A 19,994-nucleotide genomic window follows, 5' to 3' on the forward strand; every position below is an offset into this window, starting at 1 on the left:
ACGGATAATGGGTTCTCCTTCTCCCCTGCTACTCTAGCTCATAATCCATGACATCACTTCCCAAAAAGTTACAAATTCCTCAATTTGTCTGTCCTCAATCAAGTGGATTTCTATGCCAAACGGCTCAATTAAAATTCCTAAATGCATTTTCTTCTTGCTTCTTGTTATTTCCAATAAAATAAAATGTGGAAGAACAGAAAGAAATAAAGATCAGCTTGTGCAAATATGGTTGTGTTTAATCATTTATTGGCTCAAGTCAATCCAAATCATGGGCAGTAATCCATTTGGAACTGGCAGACAAACCACTGTTTTAGGAATAAGACTAATTTAACCACAGCTGTTTTCACCTTGAGTGCATCTATAGAAAAAATAAAATATATGCATAATGATTAGTTAATTCATGCCAATCTTTAAATATTTAAAGATTTTTATATAGTTCAATTATACAATTATTACTACATACTTATATTCATATTTTGGCAAGCTATAGGTTGAAAAGGCTTAGAACTGACGATTAGAAACAACACAAAAATCAGCATTAATCGTTATTAATTGCATCAAAAATTGCCCAATGAATGATAAAAATAAAATTCTTGGAATTCTTTGTGAGCTTAGATTTGTGCATTATATCATTCTAATAATGTGTGATGTTATTCAAGGTGAAGTACAGCTCTGAAAAAAACATTGATGAATATATATATACACCATCAGCAGCTCCAATTAACAACCATTTTTTTTGTAAATAAGTTAAAACTTGTATTAATTCAGTATTAAATGTGGTCAGTAAAGCTGTCACTGTAAATTCAGAACCATTTTATATTTATTTAGTGAATGCAAAGTCCCTGAGCCCAGCGATAGATTCTGGTCACTCTGTTGAGGGTGAGTAGACCTCCACTGAGTCTGTGGAGTGGGCAGGTTTCTAGGATGAGCTGCATAGTTTGCTAAATCCCACAAGAAGACAGACATCTTTTCCCCATCTGTAGAGACTGGCAGGACACAGACCCTGGCCAGTCCTGAAGCAACTCAGAGTGACCTGGGAAGAGAAGGTCAGGGGGATGTTGGGTAGGGCCTGTGACTGTTAGGTCCAGGGATTCCCATTCTTGAGCCCAGGTGGACTTTGTATTAAATATGTTCCCATGTAGGGGCAAGTGAGCAGCATTTTGGAACTTTTTGAGCATTTCATGGGTGATTGCAAGTCATCAGATGTGTGGTGGGAGTCAGGGGAGTGGGGTGGAGTGTAGGGCTCCAGTGACATTGCTCATGATAGAACTCAGCTGGATGCCTATTGATGATCTTGACCAGACAGTGAGGGCAGTGTTCTGCTGCTAAGAAAGACAGTGCCCAGGATATCTGGAGGTCTGGAGGGTGGCAGTGGCAGCGCCCCATATTGCACCAAGTTCAGAGATCAGATTGTTCCTTGTTTTCACCTTGGCTGGTGCTGCTGTTTCAGATTGCTCATCTGAATGTTAAGCTTTGTTGTAGTTTGTGTACTGCAGAGGTGGAATAGACTGGATTCTGTTTTTGTGGGGCTTGGTTTGAGTCGCCATGTGTTGCAGTACTGTTCAAGTTGTGTTAGGCCCTCATTTAGGATCTGGTCCGAGGCATCAAAACTGGGGGCTTCAGGATTTAGTTTTTGGGAGGTCAATTATGTGCAGATTGAACAGGGTAGGAACCGATACCAATCCTTGGGGGAGTCCGTGTGTCTGTTGCTTCCATGAATTTGTTCCCTGTCCCAGGTGAACCCTGAATTGCATGTTGCTCAGCAGTGTTAAATTTATTGGGTTGCCCCGGATGAAAGCTCCCAAAACAGCTTCAGTAGAAGAACAGCAGCCGTATCACCCTGCAGTACACCATTGGCAGTCCACTGAAGCTCTGCAGGTGTGCATCTGGCCAGTACCTGGAGAGGAAACTAAGGTTGCTGCTGAAAGAGGTGTTAGTGGGGCCAGCAGGGGGCGCTCACCCTGCAGTCTGTGTGGGTTCTAATGTCCCAGTATAGTGACGGGGACACTGTACTGTAAAAAGGTGCCGTCCTTCGGATGAGACGTAAAACCAAGATCCTGACACTCCGTGGTCATTAAAAATCCCAGGGTGTTTCTCGAAAAGAGTAGGGGTGTAACCCCAGCATCCTGGCCAAATTTCCCATTGGCCCTTACCAATCATGGCCTCCTAATAATCCCAATTTATGAACTGGCTTCATCACTTTGTTCTCCTCCCCACTGATACAGTAGCTGATGTGTGGTGAGCTTACTGTTGCACTACAGCTGCCTTTGCATCATCCAGTTGGGGCTGCACATTGGTGGTGGTGGAGGGGATCCCCATTACCTGTAAAGCGCTTTGAATGGAGTGTCCAGAAAAGCGCTATATAAGTATAAGGAATTAATTAACAGAGTTCCAGAGTGTGTCATAGGCTGCCAGGAGGTTATTGAACACAGCACCTGTCTTCAGGTTTTTCTGAACATCATTTTCAGTGAAGGTGGTGAGAGCATGGACCAGCATGGTCCACACTGAGAACTTCTTCTAGTGTTGTGCGATGGAGGATGAGGCTCTTAAGGAGGGCACTGAGATGAGGGAAATCAGGTGGTAGCTGAATGGAAATTTGGGGTCTTTTACAGGTTTAGGTGTGGCAATGACCCTAGCTCTCCGTCATATCTTTGGGATGGTGCTTTAGTTCATCACCGGTGTGTAGAACTGGGTCAACCAGACACAAGCTCGGGGCCCCAGGTGTCCTGTAAAGTCTGGCATGATGTTGTTGCAACCTGCTTCCTCGCCGCACTTCAAGGGTCCATTATCAGACCCACCCAAGATGTGAAACTATGACTTTCCAATGATGTGTCCAAAACCCTGAAATGATATTCTTATATATTTATTTACTTATCATTAATGGCAAATGAAAATTGTTAAACATCATGAGAAGAAGTGGAATTTTAAAAATTGACATTACCAGAAGAAATTGAAAACAGAAATCCTATATACTGTAGATGCAGAGTGATGATCGTCAGTGGCTCACAGAAGGCACACAGAACAAGAACTTTAGTCCAGTTATCTGATGTTAAAAGATGTCTTTAAACTATCCAGGGCTTTTTGCTGGGTTATACTTCTCCAGTCTTGTGGGAAATCAGCTGGAACCACATTATACCACTCTGCAAATAACTCATTGTATTGCACCAACACATACTTCCAGTAGTCTGAGGCTTCTATGCTGATATCTGGGGGAATATTCCAGTCTGGGTAAACAGCCTTGTAATCTTTAAATGGGTGAGGTTTCTCTTGTGTGTCAATGTTCTCAAATGTGTGTTCACTGCATACCTCAGATGTGCAAATTGTCTCCACCAGTTTGTTATTAAAGACATAATTAGTGTAGCCAAGGCCTTGAGGTCGATGTACCAAGGCATAGTGTTCTCTGTGATCTCTTCCCCCAGCCTCACAGGGAACCTTACAGAAGGGGCACTGTTCCCCGCAGCCAAACACCCTTTTAAACAGCTCATCCTGGGGTCTCACAGGGAGGTTCACCAGGGTCTCTTCAATATCTGATATTTCAGAGAATTCTGCTCGTAGCCTTGCCTTCAATTCCTTCATGGAAGCTAAGAGACACTGTGCAAAGAGATCGCACTTGGTTGGGGTGCGAAGCTGTAATCTTCTTATGGCATCCAGTGGAATTACTATGTCTGTGCCCAGGGCCCTGCACACACGCTGAAGGAATTCTGCAGGGTTTTCACTGTAGTTTGATGGAAGATGGTTTCTTGCCATTTCTATAGCCCTTTCAACCTTTGCCATTATGTTCTCAAGGCATTTTACTTTCAAACCAACAATAGCAGCTTCTTTTGAAAAATGTTCCATGATGTGATTAAATATCCAGTCCTTGACATAAGTCTCATATGTTAGAATATAAGAAACATAATCATGAAAGTTATTCTTCTCCAACAGCTCTTTCAGAATGGTGAACTGAAAGAAGTACCGTGAACTGTACTGCACAGACTGGCTGCTGGCCAAGATCTCATCCACAAGTTCAATCCCCAGAGCCTTCCTGATGGACTCTACCACCGCAGGTCTGAGGCACAGATCAGTGAAGTCTTGAGCTGTCTTTTGATCCTGATCCTTCTTGTTGTACATGTCCTGGAAATCTGAACAGTACTGAGCTTTGAACTTCTCAAGGTGTCTGCGAGGATCTTTTTCTCTGAGGAAGTTCTCGTGCATCTGATGGAAGGCCTGGGCAGCAAAGCCACAAATGCAGAGTTTTAGGTCTACCTCAAACTTGGAGTTCGTTGGAAGATGTGTGTTTTTTTTAAAGAATTCATCAATATTTTGTAACAATTCTTGGATGTATATCTCATTGAAATCCATCAGTTTGTGTGTTTTTTCTAAAACAAATTGCTTGCAGTCCTTAAAGATAGCGTCTGCAACTTTTTGTACTTGTGCTTTTTTATCATTTTTAAGAAACACTTTCCGAATTTGTTCCCTCTTTTTTAAATGTCTGCTACAAGCTTTAAAATTTTTGTGTCCATATTCTGCTAAATTTTCAATCTTGTTCAGTTCCTCATTAACTGAACTTCCACGTCTGTCTAAATTGTGTCTCAGCTGGTGAAGCACAATTGAATGAATATCTTTTCGTTCCAGACCTCGAAAATTCAGCTTAGATACTGTGTCATTCCACATCTTTTCAAACTCTTCTTTGAGTTGCTGGTTGCTCAGAGGTATATTTCTGTTCTTGCAACGCTCCAACAACTGTAGCACCTTCTGTTCAACCAGGGCTGTGTGCTCATGATGAATCTCTTTCACCTTTGTCATTCCTTTTGAAAGCTCAACAGCATCTTCCAACTTGTTATTCAAAGAATGCTCTACTTCTTTTCGAAGACATTTGATGCTGTTTATAAAGTCAGCCTTGTACTTCTCTACCAGAGGGATGTGTCTTTCTTTTCTTCCGTAATATTTCTTTAGTTTCTCCATCATCATCTTTTCTTCAGATGTCAGTTCTGAAGATGCCTCCATTTTCAAACGTCTCAGCAATACTTCTAAACTGCTAGTCTCATCAGAACTTCCATCCATCTGAAAGTTAGAAATGTGATCCTCTGCATTGGCCAGCCAAGAGTACATATGCTTTCGAAAAGACCATTCCCAGTTTGAAAATTCAATACACAGGTTGTTATAAGCATCTGCCACCAGTGTGTTTCTGAAGCTGAAAATGAAATTCTCAAATTTCACAGCTTTCCACAAACTACTCATCCACAGCAGGAACTCTGGTATCTGGGAGGGAGGTTTCTCATCTTTGCAGCTTTTTAGAACTCCAAACAGGTTCTGTTTGAACTCATACACAGCTTCACTGTACCCTGTGTTGACTGGTGCCATTGGGGGGGTGCCATGCCAGAGCCCTGGGATGTACCAGTTATTCTTATCAGCATCATAATCCAACACATCAGTGAATTTTTTTACTGTAGGCTGCTTCTCCATAACAGCTGCTATCTGTGTCATCTCATTCAGCAGTTCAAGGAGTTGCTTCCTTTCTGTGATGTTCTTCTTGTGTGCTGACACTCCAGGCACATTCTGGTGCACGAATTGGCACTTGGGCTTTTTGCCTACCTCTGACATCCTGAGGAAGGCATGTACCACAATCTGCAGGATGTCCTTCATTTCAGTAGAGTTCTCCATGGCAATGTTAATAATGGTGACATCACTGAGGCCTGTCACCAGTGTGGCCAGTTCATTGTCGTGCTCATGGCTATCTTCCAGCTGAGCCAGCTCTGGGGACTTCAGGCCCTCGGTGTCGATCAACAGTACGAAATCACAACCCAGCTCCTCTTTTAGCTCCTCTTTTACTCTAAGGAACAGCATAAAGGCACCCCTGGTGCACCTGCCACTGCTGACAGAGAAGTTGGCCCCAAACATGGTGTTCAATAACGTGGATTTGCCCGTACTCTGGACCCCAAGCACAGCTACCACTAAAAGCCGGCTACATTCACCAACCTTCTTGTGGAGCTGCATCAGAACATCACTCACCCACCTCACTGGGATGTTGGATGCATCTCCATCCACAAGCTCCAGTGGGAAGCCATCTAGAAGGAGGTCAGCAGCCAGACTAGGGAGATGGAGTACTTGTGGAGATTTAGTTTCTGAGCCACAAAGGGAAGCCTCATAGATCTGGCCCATCTCCCTCATGTAATGCTCGATCCCCAGAGAGCTGTCAAGGAGTTGTTGGTCCAACTCTGCAATGGCTTTCCTGTCTTGGGCTGCACTGTTGCACTGCTCATTGTATCTGTGGCGCAGGAGAGAAATGCGTTTGCGCGAAGTCATATCCAGCTTAATCCTCAGCCACTTCAGAAAGAAGATTCTCTCTGTTCTGTCTGGGGCTGACACAGCATCAATGAAGCTCCACATTGGTCTTGTCACTTTGTACTTGCTCTGGTCTTCTCTAATGCGCTGTTTCTCATCCTTTAACTGAGATTTATACTCCTCCAATCTCTGGTCTCCCGAGTTCTTGAGCCTGCACTCCTCTTTCTCCAGTTTTGCCAGTCTCCTCCATAGCTCACCTTGAAGAGGCAAATATCTTGCCTTGTACTCTGTTATAACACGCACCCCAATCCCTTTGATGATTTCTTCAGCTCTTGTTTTTGCAATGCTGCATGATACACTATCATGAACTTCATCAAGTGAGATGCCCAAGTCCTGTGCTTTAGCTGATATGCTTTGCAAATTAAATGTTTTGCAGTTACTTTGCATGACTCTTTTAATGGCTGCACTTAGCATATTAGCAAACTTGGCTTCATTCACTCTTTGTGTTTTAATTAACATATTTTTTGGTTCTAATTTAAGTGCTTTCACTATATTTGTTATTGCATCAGAATCCATCTTCTTCTTCACTCCTTCAGAATTAATCACCAGAAACAGCTCAGATGAGATATTATTTAAAGATGCCAAGAAATTGTACTCCACCTCCTGCATCCTGTCCAAAAAAACAAAAACAGCTGATGATGTTTGCATAAGAAAGGTGAACTGTGTTTGAAAGCTACAGATATCACCTCGCAAGTTGGTGATGGCCACAGGACCTGGGAAGATGTCAAGGTTTTTGTTCCCACAGGGGAGGTACCAGAAGATCTCCACCAAGCCACTGGAGACTGTCCTGGAAATGTCCCCACACTCCATGCCCCTGTGCATGAAGAAGTTGTGGAACTGCTGAGGATTGCTGAACACTTGATTGAGAACCTGCGACTTGGAGAAACTGCAGTCTCTCAGCCTGACGAAAGAGATGAGAGGCATCTCAGCATGGACAATGTTGTCTTCTTCAAACCCCCTAGTTTCAGCCAAATAATGGGGTCTCCACTCCTTCAGGATATCCTGTAGGGCCCACAGCATTAAGGTACACTGGTTACCATGACCTTTAGGCAACAGGAGAGGCAAAGCAAACTGACACATGGACATCTTCAGCATCATCTCCTGACGGAGGAAGCTGTCTGCACAGAGGAATACAGCTGTGATGACGTCCAGAGGATTCACAAGATTTTCATCAGCACTCTCTTCAATGTAGAGGTTGACAATGCTCTTCATGCTCTCCAAATTCTCCACTATCTTCTGTATGTCTGCTTCCTCATTGTTGAATGAAATACATCTTGCATCTGCGTTGATCATCATTAACCTCTTCAGAAAGAGCCATGGCAGAGTCCTGAGTGAAGGCATTTGTTCATCAGTTATGCTTTCTTGACTGATCTCCAACATAGAACTGAGAGTCAGCTTGCCTGGATAGAGTTGTTCCAGTCCCAACTTGCACAACAGTTCCTCCAGACAATCCACTACAATTTGAAGAAGAGAATAATAAATCCACATTCATATTCACCAAGTCTCACACTATAAATACCATTTGAAGTTACCCAGTGCAAACTCTAAACAGATGGACGGAATGTTTTTTTAACTGCACATCTTTTCCAGCAAGGGACTTTTATACAGTATTTGTACTGTATTTCTCTAAATTTCAGCTTGCCATTTAAAAGCTTTTTTACATTCTCAGAGCTTATCAAGTGTGCTGTCTAAAAATGCTATATATATTATATGCTTTTATTGTGTCATCATACATCCAAACAGTCGTACATGTTACTAAAGGTTCAAGTGAGGAACTGTGTCAGTGCAGCACACGCGCAGAAGATCACATTGTGTCCTTTCTTTCCACTGTTCAGTGTAGAATTAACCTTAATTAATTTCTGAGGAACAAATTTAAAATTTAGGCTTAAAAAGTCTTTATGTTTAGTTCCATTACCTGCTGTGGTCGATTATTCCTACTTTTCTTACTCACCCAGTTTTATTGTGGCCTCTTCCACATTTGCCTGGGTCGGGGTTTCCTCTACACACTAATATACCTGTACAAGGTATACAGTACTTGAGGGTGGGGTGCCTTAAAGGGGATCTTTAAAATAGGCTTGGCCAGGAATACTGGCCAGCTGTAAGGTAAAAACAAACTTTGCTTTTTTTATTAACACTGCAGGAATCATAATATAAAATAGAAACCAAAAGAAAAGTGAAATTTACTTTTTTGAGCTACTGACCAACTTCCTCATTACCTCCCAAAAAACAACCAGGCAGCTAAGCTGTATACTAACCGGTGGTGCGGTGGCTCTGTGGCTGGAAGGTTGCTGGTTCAAGTCCAGCAGCTGGCAGAGGAATCATACTCTGTTGAGCCCCTGAGCAAGACCCTTAACCCCAACTGCTCCAGGTGTGCCATATAAATGGCTGACCCTGCACTCTGACCCCAAGCTTCTCTCCCTGTCTGTGTGTCTCATGGAGAGTAATATATAATAATATGCAAAAATGCCTAATACAAGAAATTGTATATGGCCAATAAAGTGATCTTATCTTATCTACAAACTATAGATGTGTCTTTCAGCTCTCAGTAAGGTTCAAGATGGATTTCCTTGTCTGAACTACATTTCCCGGAGTACTGAGAGGAATTAGCTGCAGTCACCTGATCCGTTACTGGAAGACAGCTGGTGAGGATTTAGTTTAAAGAGCAGGAAGGAGATACTTCCAGAGTTGGTCTATCTGCTGCCTGGGTACCAAGGGTAGATTGTCTGCTTGCAAATTCATGAGAGGGTGTATTAAGTGACAAACCTTGAAACTTTGGAGTCTGTAAGTTGTGGGAACTTTGGAAGAGTTTTATGATAGTCCTAGAGAGAGTCTTGTGTTTAAGAATAGTTTAAGAAGCCAGTACACAGCTTAGCTGCCTGGTTGTTTTTTGGGAGGTAATGAGGAAGTCGGTCAGTACCTCAAAAAATTAATTTTGGCTTTTGGTTTCTATTTTATATTATGATTCCTTCAGTGTAAATAAAAAAGCAAAGTTTGTTATTACCTTACAGATGTGTTTGTTTGTATTCCTGGCCATGCCTATTTTAAAGATCCCCTTTAAGGCACCTTTTTTAGCCTAAATTTTATATTTGTTCCTCAGAAATTAGATGCCTCACAAATTAGATGTCAGTACTAAAGTACTGCTCTGTCACTAAATTCAGTCTGAAGCCACAGAAGAAGCTGATACAGAGCACACATATCACTTAGAACACTTACAAATTCATGGTTATCAGGGGGATGACAATCTTTTAGAATGATAATTTCTATTTTATTTAGACTTGACCTAAGTGAAGGCATTATACTGATTATTATTTGACATCAACAGAGTTCATCAGAAGACTTCTACTGTGAAAGTCACACGCTAGCAGGATGTGTGGTTCCTGATGGGAGTGTTACAAGCTGCAGTGCATTCTCTGCATCAGGTTGCAGATGTTGTCATGTAGGAACTACAGGACCTTGTGTTTCTGATGGAGTGGAACTGGCAGTGTGAAAACAATCACAAAACAGACTAATGATATATTGATGAAATGATAATGATATATTTTTTATAAAGCATACTTTCATCAATAGAGTGATATATTTCTTTTGATGCAAAGTATACTATAGAAAAAATATTTTTGTAATCATTTTCCACAGTAACATTCAATGCAGAAAAATGTACAGTTTGCGAAACTGTTTCAAATATGTGAACACATTAGTGTGTGTCCAAAACATATATGAAAATATGTTTATACTGTTTTTAAAACTGTTATTTTAGACATTTCAATACCTCTTTCTCAACAAATTTTATAGTCGTAGGTAGCTGTGTCAGCATGCATAGGCTACGAAGGAACAAGTAAAAGTTTATTTCATTCTGTAAAGAGAAGAAAGGAAACACAACGTTTTGGCTGTGGAGCCTTCTTCAGGTGTCAGAAGAAGTGTCACACTTGGAAACGTTGTGTTTCCTTTCTTCTTTTTTCAGCATGAAATAAACCTTTACTTGTTCCTAAATTCCTAAATAAAGGTCTTTGTATATAAAGTCTTGTAAAAGTATTCAACCCCTACTCAACCCCTTCTTTGATAAATTATGAATAATGCTTAGATGCGTTTAAGTGAATATTTTAATTGGAACCTGGAAGTTAAAACTGAACACTTTTATGAGTGAGATGTTAAATATTAGATTTTAAATTAACAGCGTTAAAAATAAAAGAACTTCAATGTTATTTGCATAAGTATGCATAACATTTTGATCAAATATATTCATTTAAGTTTTTATCAAAAACATTAGTTTTTGTGTTTTGCAGCTTTTGCTAACATTTTGATCAAACATATTTATTTGAGATTTAATCAAATATTAATTTAAAGAGATTGTATATACATCCTTTATCATTCAAGACAAAGGGACATCTTTGGAAGGGGGTAAATTCTTTTGCAAGGCACTCTACAATGTGGGCAGCTCAGCATGCTGGCATGATTCGATTCCTGGGGTGCTATCTGTTTGGAGTTTTATGTTCTTCCAAAGATTGTGTGGGTTTCATCCAGTGCTCCAGTTTCCTCCCACTGTCAAAGGCATACATTAATTGGCTGGTATGAGTGTGTGTTTATCTGTGTGTGTGCTGCAACAGGGTCATAAATCTATCACATAACCTCTGGGCTAGACTCTGGTGTCCCTGTACTGATAAAGCAGTTATTAAATGGATAGAGGGATGGATGAGTCTACAAAGTTTTTTTTCTGTTGTGTATGGGAAGAATAACCTGACAACCTTTCAACAGCAAAACCTTCATTTCCAAGAATTCTCACCTTTGGTGTGTGCAGCTGCCATGATGAAGAGATTTGGAAGAATCCTTGGCGTCAGCTGGCAACAGTGACTTTGGTGCTTTCTTCAGTGTCTTAGTCTGAGAAAAAGTCTATCTGAAAAACATAAGTCAAATAATCTCTTCTCATTTTTAACTTATCTTTCTCATTTAGTCACTAGTAGCTTAATGTTGTCGATGATCAGTCTCTGCAAAGACATCAAGATTGTCGATAAAAGATATAGTGACCTTAACCATCATTATATTTGTTCTTTGAAATCTAACATCCTTCTTGTAGTGTGATGACCAAAACTGAACACAATATTCTAGATGAGGTCTTACCAGTACTTCCACACTTTGTCTTGACAAATAGAAATGGAAATAGAAAAATCCACATACAGTAGTTAATCCAGTCTCTTTTGTTGGTAGCTTCCAGCTCAATCCCCATGAGATATGTGTCATGCCCATCCTCCACCCTCACTGGAGTGCTGTGGAGTACTGCTGGCCACACCTCTTCCATCTGTCACTCAGGGCCAGTTGCTGTGGATATGCACTTAGACAGGGAGCTTGCTTCACCTGTGGGTAATCATCCTCATCTCCTGGTGATGCTGGCTATTCTATTTAGGGTCTGACCTGGCAGTGCATATCACTCTGTTAATGGTTTTGGCCTTGTTTCCCAATCACATGATACAGTCTTCTGTGTTTATACAGTTTCAATCCTGCCAACCTTGGATTTGGACTTTTCTTGTGCTTCACTACCATGTCTTCCTGGATCTGTTCTCTTTGCTAGACCATGACCTGGATGGTGTTTTATCTGATTACCATTGCCTGCTCTTACAATAGGTTCATCTTATGACCCACAGACGCCAGCAGAGTTCCACCTTTAGCAGTGGACATTATAATATTTATATTGTATGTTTCCACTACCAGTATGAATTTATCTTATTAATGTTAAAGGTCATTTAGCATGTGGGTCGATGATTTTCCTGCCACCTATTCTGTGCTTGACACTCCCCCTATGTTTTTCCTCTGCTAATTTAAATGGTTTTCTACCTATAATATGTCAGCACCTACATCAGGCTTAGATCAGAATCTAAGGAGCCTAAATCAGACATGAAACCTCTGATTTACCAAAACAATCACTTCTAGAGAATGGTAAATTGTAAGGCTTTTATGAAGCTTAAGCAGACATGTAAAGTAAAAATGGCAAGACTTTTCATTAGAGCCTACTGAAGTATTTGTAGCATATGTCACTTGCACAGACTGGTTTACTGTTTTTATGAGGTTTGACTGCTTTCACACAGAATGAACCCAACAGTGTGACAAGAGAAACTTCATTCTGGTTGCCATGTAAACTAAAGGATTTGCTCAAGATCTCAATTGTCACTTTACAACAGTGGACCAATGCAGCACCTGTAGTACTGTAGTGTCATTGAAAATATACCTATCAAGGAAGCCACGGGAGAGCTTTCACCTGAGTAAGGTCTTTCTTTCAATATTGCGATATTGAAATAAAGACCTTACTCAGGTGAGAGCTCTCTCGTGGCTTCCTTGATAGGTATATTTTCCATGACAATTTTGGCGATGAGGATGGGATCACAAACCTGAGTGCGGACGGCTGCTGAAACTCCATCCGAACCCGGACAATTTTAGCAAATTGGACGAATCTCGGGGGATAAACTGCTTATCCTTCCAGAGAAGCGTCTGGAGAATTCACGGCTGTCTGAGGTCAGTAAGTGATCCTTTTAACGAATCTTTTTTTCCAAACCGTAGAGGTGATCTCATTGTAAGCCTGGGGCTTGAGTAAATGGGTGGTTAAAAAGTAAAAAGATGGTTGAGAGTGTTTCCTGCGGTTTTGTTGCAGAGGGATAGGAGGCAGACAAAGGTGTTCTCATGCGAGTTTGATGAATCCGGGACTCATGAAAAGAACTTATCTTAACGCAGACGTGTGGTTAGTGCCCTGCAGGGTAGTTAATGTGATAAGGTTTTAAGTAAGGCACCGATTGGGAAGATGGAAAATTAAAATGCAAAGACAAAATGGGACCGAGTGGTCCAGCGAAATACATGTACAATAAGTTTGGGGAAGTAGGAATAAAGTGTCTTCCATTATGGAGTAAGTTAGGTTTTCCAGAAAATGGTAGTTTTAGCACCAGACAGATACAACAACTAGAAAAACAGTTAAAAGAAAAGGAGAAAAAGGGAAACAAGAAAGTTGACTGGAAGGGTTTTGAGCTGTGGAAAACTGAGGCGCAGGTTAGAGAGAGACAAAGTAAACTAGGCAACAGTGGAAAAAAGACAGAAACACCTATGAACATAGTGGGGAGAGAATATGGGTTAGTATATTGTCAACCTTTTACTGATGATATGTCAGGATGGACAAGTGAAAGATGGCCCCGTGATGGTAGTTTTCAGCCATGGGCCATACAATTAATACACGAAATGACAGATCCACCTAACCCAGAGGGAGATCCAGGGTGGAATTATGAGTATATGCGAAAATGTGTAAGTGTGTGGGATGACTGTGCTAGACGACATAGACCACCATGGGGTGAGAAGCCTGAACAGATTATGTTGAGTACTACTAAAGTATACCCCGAATTGGATTGTACTGCAGTAGCTACTGCTCCTGTGATTGACCCCCCGCCACCTCCACCATACGGGGGAGATAATAGGCAACGTAATGGGGGAAAGGGTGATCCTGGCAGGGTGCTCTCGCCACCCCACACCAGAGGAGGGGTACAGTATGGTGGGGGTCGCTCCACCAACCCCTCCACCGTTCCACTTCCCCACTCGTCTTCGGATGAGGATGAGAGGGTGCCTCACATGCCAGTGATTGAATGTCCTAATCCCCGCACTGGTGATGATGAGGAACTTACCGTCCTCATTTTCTGCCCATGGAAACTGACTTAGATGGCGGCAGTCATTAGGGAACTACTAAACCCCAAAACCAATTGGCGCAAGTATACGACAGCCCTGGTAGCACAGTGTAGACCCACGAGCGAAGAGCTAGAGACTATTTTTCAAAAGACTTTAAAGCTTGATTAAGGCGATGTGCGAGATGCCTTTAGCCCCGATCACCCATACAGCGGTGATGCTGACAGTGGCTACCAGACCCAGCTCAATGACATATGTCGCAGAATAGAGGCAAGATATCCGGGGAAAGTGGATTGGGCGGTGCTGAGGTAAATTAAGCAGAAACCTGGGGAAACCTGCAATGACTTTTTGGAGAGACTGACTCCTCTTTTCAGTAATCTTAGTGGCCTGCCTGAACCCCTAGCAGGAGGGGAAGGGTCAGTTTATGAAACCCAACTCACTAACCTTTTTGTAGAGAGACTGCTTCCCGAAATAGGCGGCATGGTAAAAACTACCTGTATCGGCTGGGACACCGCCCGATTAACAGAAGTATGTCGTCATGCTTATCACACTGAACAACAGCTCACAGACAAAAGAGAGCGAAAAGCCCGAAAGGACAGTCACCAACTTTACCAACTGCAAATGGATCAGCTGCAGTTTTACCAGGGTAACCACAGTAGAGGCCAAGGGCGAGGGCTGCGCGGCCGTGAAGGATGAAGAGGAAGAGGCAGAGGCCCGAGAGGGGACTCCCAGGCTTGCTTCAAGTGTGGGCGAGTGGGACATTGGGCTCATGACTGCCCCGAACAAGATGCAGCAGAAGGAAGAAACGACGGCGACAACTGGGATCCACCCCCTCCAGCCGGGGTAACCGTGAGCTCACCCTGGCAGAGGGAGCAAAAGGACTGACTTTCATCGCAAGCTGAGGTAGGCCCTAAGGGCACAGAGACTTTTATCTTACGTGCCCTCTCCCCTCCGTCCCAGAGACCCTTATGAATTTTTAGTAGATACCGGAGCCACACACTCGTTACTCAGGGACAATATCCAGAGGTTCAAACCTTCCTCAAAGTCCATTTTAACAGTAGGAGTAACGGGACATCCCACAAAGTCTTATTTTACTACACCCCTAACAGTGGAATGCCAGCAGCATGGGTTTGGGCCTGGTAACCACCCATTCCTCCTTGCTAAAGAGTGCCCTGTTAATTTGTGTGGCAGAGATTTACTCTGCAAAATGGGCCTCAGCATCGTCTGTTCAGAACAGGGGCTTGAGCTAACCCACAATGAAGCACCATGTTAGTACAACACTCACCCACAGTCCCTGACTACTACTACAGTTGGGACCTAGTGCAGGATGATGAACAAACACCACAACTCCTTTTACAGGATATTAAAATACTGTGGTCAGGCCTTGGTGATTTTCAGGATGTGAGTAATTTACATTGTACTGCAGAGGTTAGCTTTGGAGGTCCAGCTGAAGAATTTGAGACGGCGTGGTTCCCTGACGGACAGTGTAGTGATAGGTTAACGGGCAATGGGTATTTAATCTCGGCAGACTTTGCAGCCCTAGCTATTGCCTTCACAGAAAAGCAGAAAACAGTTTATTGAGCAGGAATGCACCCTCATGTTTCCCTTGCTAAAGCATCAGGATTTCTCTGGCAAGACGTAGGCGTCTTTGTCCAACGGTGTGTTGAAAGCTACCTGGGCCTGGGCATTGATTTAAAACAGCATTGCTCGTACCACCCCCAAAGCGGTGGAGTGGTGGAACGAGTAAATGGGACCATAAAGAATAAACTAACCAAAATGATGTCCAAAACAGGAATGAACTGGGTGATGTGCCTCCCATTGGTGCTAATGTATTTAAGGGCCAGGCCACATTCCACTACGGGGCTCTCACCACATGAGGTTCTTACTGGACGTTACATGAGAATAGGGCTCCCAGGAATGAAGGGAGAGGCCACGGACATCATCCAGTTAGACAAATGTTTCGTAGCATATTGCCGGAAAATGTCTAAACTTGTAAGTGATATTCATAAACAGGTTAAAGCTGCGCTGCCTGCACCTGGCCAGGATTGCTGCCATCCCCTCCAGCCAGGAGACTGGATTCTGGTGAAAGACAAAAGGAAGAAGTGGTGTTCACCCAGGTGGAGGGGACCTTATCAAGTGTTGCTAACTACTGCTACCGCCGTGAAGGTCACTGAGAGGGTGCCTTGGATCCACGCATCCCACTGTAAAAAGGTCACGAGCAAACTAGGAGGAACACAGAAGTGATGTCTCCACGAGGATGGATGGGACTCACCTGTTTGGGACTGCTGTGCACAGCTCTTTTTATGTGGAAGCCTGTCACCACTCCGAAAGAAGAAAAATCTAAACGTAAAGTCCCTTCAAGTGCAGACTGGCTGAATGAGACTGATAGTGATGGGGATATGAATAATTTGTGGTATAAATATATGAATCATACTGTTAAGTCAAAGAAATTGAATGTATCTTGTTACATATGCACCATAATGCCTCATTCTACAGCCTTACCCATGCGACTTGTTCCCCGAACGGTTGTTAGTCTCATCTCTGAATGTATAAGTCTAGTGGCAGGATTTCCAAAGCCGAACCCTAAACATTTTCCCACCTTCACCATAATGTCTTTAAATTACTCCAAGGGGCGTTCTTATTTAAACGGCCAGAAGATAAAGAGGTCTACTACAGTAGCATTAGAATTCGTCTCACCCAGCGATTCAGCAGGGAATTTTGCTATTCACTCCAATGTTGCTGGCGACTGACTAGAATGTCCTCCCTTATGGGATTACCTAAAAAATCATATTACCTGGACTGATTCTCCCGTTGAAATAGTAGTCCACCTGCCCTCAATGATTTCTCACCCTTATTGCTACAAAAACAAAGGCCGTGGCCCCTCATTAGGAAGAACAGGAGGCTGTAACACCACAGTTACGAACCATACTTTATCTGACGGCACTATGGTTTTAATGGATTGGTATTGGCAATGTGGTGCGAACGTTTATGAAAGCCTTCCTCCCCAGTGGAGAGGAGTGTGTGCTCTAGTCACTCTCCATCACCCCATTCTCGTGGTCCCAGTAAACTCTCACTTACTAAATTCAGAGAAGCCCCTTTAGAGGAATCCAAGGGTCAAACGCGCTCTCAGTTGGGCTGACAGATATGGCCCAGATATGTCTGATATACCAAATGACTATAGACTATTTACTGCAGCTGAAATGAAATACTTAGTTTCTTCAGGACTTAGTATTCAGTCTATAGCTAATACCCGCTGGTTACAAATCACTCGCTATGAAATGTACTCTTTTATTAATATCACGCTGGAAGGCTTAGACGCAATCAAACAAGAATTAAGGGGAGTCCGACTAATGGAGCTTCAGAATAGATTCGTGTTAGACCTCCAAAATGCAGCCTCTGGAGAAGTCTGTGCGCAAATAGGAGACTCCTGTTGTACATATGTTCCTGCTAATGATGATGATCATGGGAACCTTACTCTTGCTATCCACCACCTGAAAGCACTTAAAGACAAGGTAAACAGAGAAAGAGGAATTAAAGATACCCCTGCTTTCTTCTCCTGGTTAGAGTCACTGTTTGGGCCATGGGGAATGTTTTTCTTTAAGTTGCTGACACCGGTTATAGTGGCTGTGATACTTGTATTCCTGTTATTATGTTGCTGTATGACATGTATTATTTCAATGCTTCGCAATATGGTAATATGTTTACGCATCAGTATATTCTGTTAAGAACACAAGAATCCGAAGAATGGGAACCTCCTGGGGATCCATATGAAGGATCTAACTTTTAAACATTTTAAGAATAAAAAGGAGGGAATTGAAATGGGAATATAATAGGTAAATTGATTCTTAAAATGTTAGGAGTCTTTGAAAATATATAACCAGGGTGTAACTGCTGTGCTACGTGCAGATTGTCATAAGACAGTTGTTTCTCACAACAGGATGTACTGTCTAGATTATCAAATTAGCTGAATGCAACTGCTAAGCTTTGGAAAATACGTACTGGCGCTTCCTCTTTTGTCTTTATGTTGTAATCCTTCTTGTCCTTAGGAATGGGGAAGTATTAGATGGGGAATAAGTGCTGTATTTTTCCACTGCATTACATGGCTTCAGATCACACCAGCATGGATACGCTCTGCACTGACCCGTTCACATAAGCATCAGATTGTCCAAAATCATCTCCATCCAGTCTTTCAAAATGAGATGCTCTCCACCTCTTTGCTGCCTTTATATCCCACCCCTGAATACCACCAGCAGGAATTGACAGAAAAGAGCAGAGATTATCACACATACTGTATGTTAAAGCAGCTAAATCATTTTAAAACAAATGAGATCAAGCAGAGATTAAATCCAAATAAAGCGTACGTGACATATCAAGGGGTACAGACAGCAGTAACTATTTCAAGCTCTGTAGTGAGTGGGCACAACAAGAAAATCAAAGGAGGTTCAGTTAGTACTGAAAAAAAAACTCTCCTTCACATAAAGAGATGAGGGTACAGGTTTCTTAATGTCTCAGTGTTTAAAGCCCAAACTCTGACATCCTTTAAGAAGATATAAAATTTAAATTAATTTAAAATGCCGAATTACCAAATGAGCAAAATGGGACAAAAATCCTCCCTTCAGTTGCAACTGTACTTGTGTTCATATTAAAGTGTGAGTAGCCCTTAACTTCTCTCCCAAATGTAATTTGCAGAAGTTTACCTTTGCCTCAGGTTCTGATTGGAAATAAGTGTAAATTGTTATATATAAATGCTATTACGTGAGGATATATGTAGAAAATTTGTAGCATGTTTCTTTATATTTCTCTTCTGTTGAGGTCCAGGTGTTTAATAATCCAATAATCTATAGCTTCCAAGATGTCTGTCTTGGAAAGGTGAAAGCAAACATTCTGAATTCATTCCATGTTAGGTTCATTTTCTGTTGAAAGTATTTCATATATTTAGTTTTATATTTACTCAGCTGATGTTCTTATTCGAAGCAACTTCCTTTGCTCCTATTTGTAGAGCTGGGAATTTTACTGGAACAATTCAGGTGAATTACCTAGTTCAATTAAAACAGTGAATTAAAATAGCTGTGTTTCACATGGGATTCGAATTCACAACTCTACAGTTGCAATTGCAGAGCCCTAACCAAGACCCTAGTCCTACCTCAAACTGAATCATTATATTACACAGGATTTCTTAATAGTAATGTTTTCTTTTAAAGTTGACTAAAAAGCTTACCTTTAATATGTGAATTCTCAGCATTATCCTTGAATGTGGACACTCCCTGAATGCTTCTGCTCATGTGAGTGTGCAGGTGCAGTCTCTCTCTTGAATGATTATTTACTGTGGTGTTATCTTGAGAGAAAAAAACATTATTTCCTCATTCCTTTCATGATTATTCATGATTACCAATTCCAAAATACACACCTACAGAAAAGAAATTGCTTTTCTAAGAAGGGTGTTTATCAGTTAAACTCAGATTGTATGGGATTATAATAAAGTAGATCCTAATCTCGTACACTTTCCCTTCCCTGAACACACAAGTCTCATACACAGGATTTTCCACTGTTAATCTCTCTCGTAGTTCTCCCACCAACCCTCTACAACCCTGGCTCAATCCTCACACTACAGTGGTGGGGTCAGGGCAGTCTAATTATAGCAAGTAACAATAAAACCGAAGTATTGTTCAAAGTACCGGTACAAAACTTCCTGTTTATATAGCACTTTTCAGCCACTTCTGATGTAGCTCGTTACCATGGTAATGGGGAGAAGTCACGGTGTTCGGACAGTCCCCCAGGCTTTGACCACTCTTAATGCTCAGTTTTAGGTTTCCTTCCTTGGGGGGGGGGGGGTCTAGCTGGCATCTGGAATCCATATCAGTTATCCCCTTTTCCTGGAATGCCTTGTGTCACAAGAAGTCCAGTCCTTGTGCAGAAAGGAATCAGTTAACCCTTTCTTCACCTCTTATATCTTTCATCACATGAAAGGTAGTAGAAGTTTATATATCTTAAAAGTAGGAAAGTTAAAATGATTCAGGTGTTCCCAG

General features: G+C 41.9%; 1 protein-coding gene and 1 pseudogene across 2 annotated transcripts; one reads left to right on the top strand and one right to left on the bottom strand.

Moving 5' to 3' along the window:
• Positions 1–233: 233 nt before the first annotated feature.
• On the bottom strand, positions 234–19,278 carry LOC148817395 (up-regulator of cell proliferation). Of its 2 annotated transcripts, none has more exons than XM_088938469.1 (3): positions 19,187–19,278; positions 11,102–11,212; positions 234–7,778 (listed from the first exon to the last, which is right to left on the bottom strand). In XM_088938469.1, the coding sequence occupies exons 2-3, from the start codon at positions 11,121–11,123 to the stop codon at positions 3,040–3,042; spliced, it is 4,761 nt and encodes a 1,586-aa protein (XP_088794595.1). In that variant the 5' UTR covers positions 11,124–11,212; positions 19,187–19,278; the 3' UTR covers positions 234–3,039. The 2 variants fall into 2 exon arrangements, with proteins under 2 accessions (XP_088794595.1, XP_088794597.1); XM_088938471.1 differs by having other exon boundaries at positions 11,102–11,208; positions 19,187–19,276.
• On the top strand, positions 13,132–14,909 carry LOC148817396 (uncharacterized; annotated as a pseudogene).
• Positions 19,279–19,994: the final 716 nt, after the last annotated feature.

This window comes from Atractosteus spatula, chromosome 20, assembly GCF_055471065.1.
Source record: "Atractosteus spatula isolate fAtrSpa1 chromosome 20, fAtrSpa1.hap1, whole genome shotgun sequence".
In the NCBI taxonomy this organism is placed as follows: domain Eukaryota; kingdom Metazoa; phylum Chordata; class Actinopteri; order Semionotiformes; family Lepisosteidae; genus Atractosteus; species Atractosteus spatula.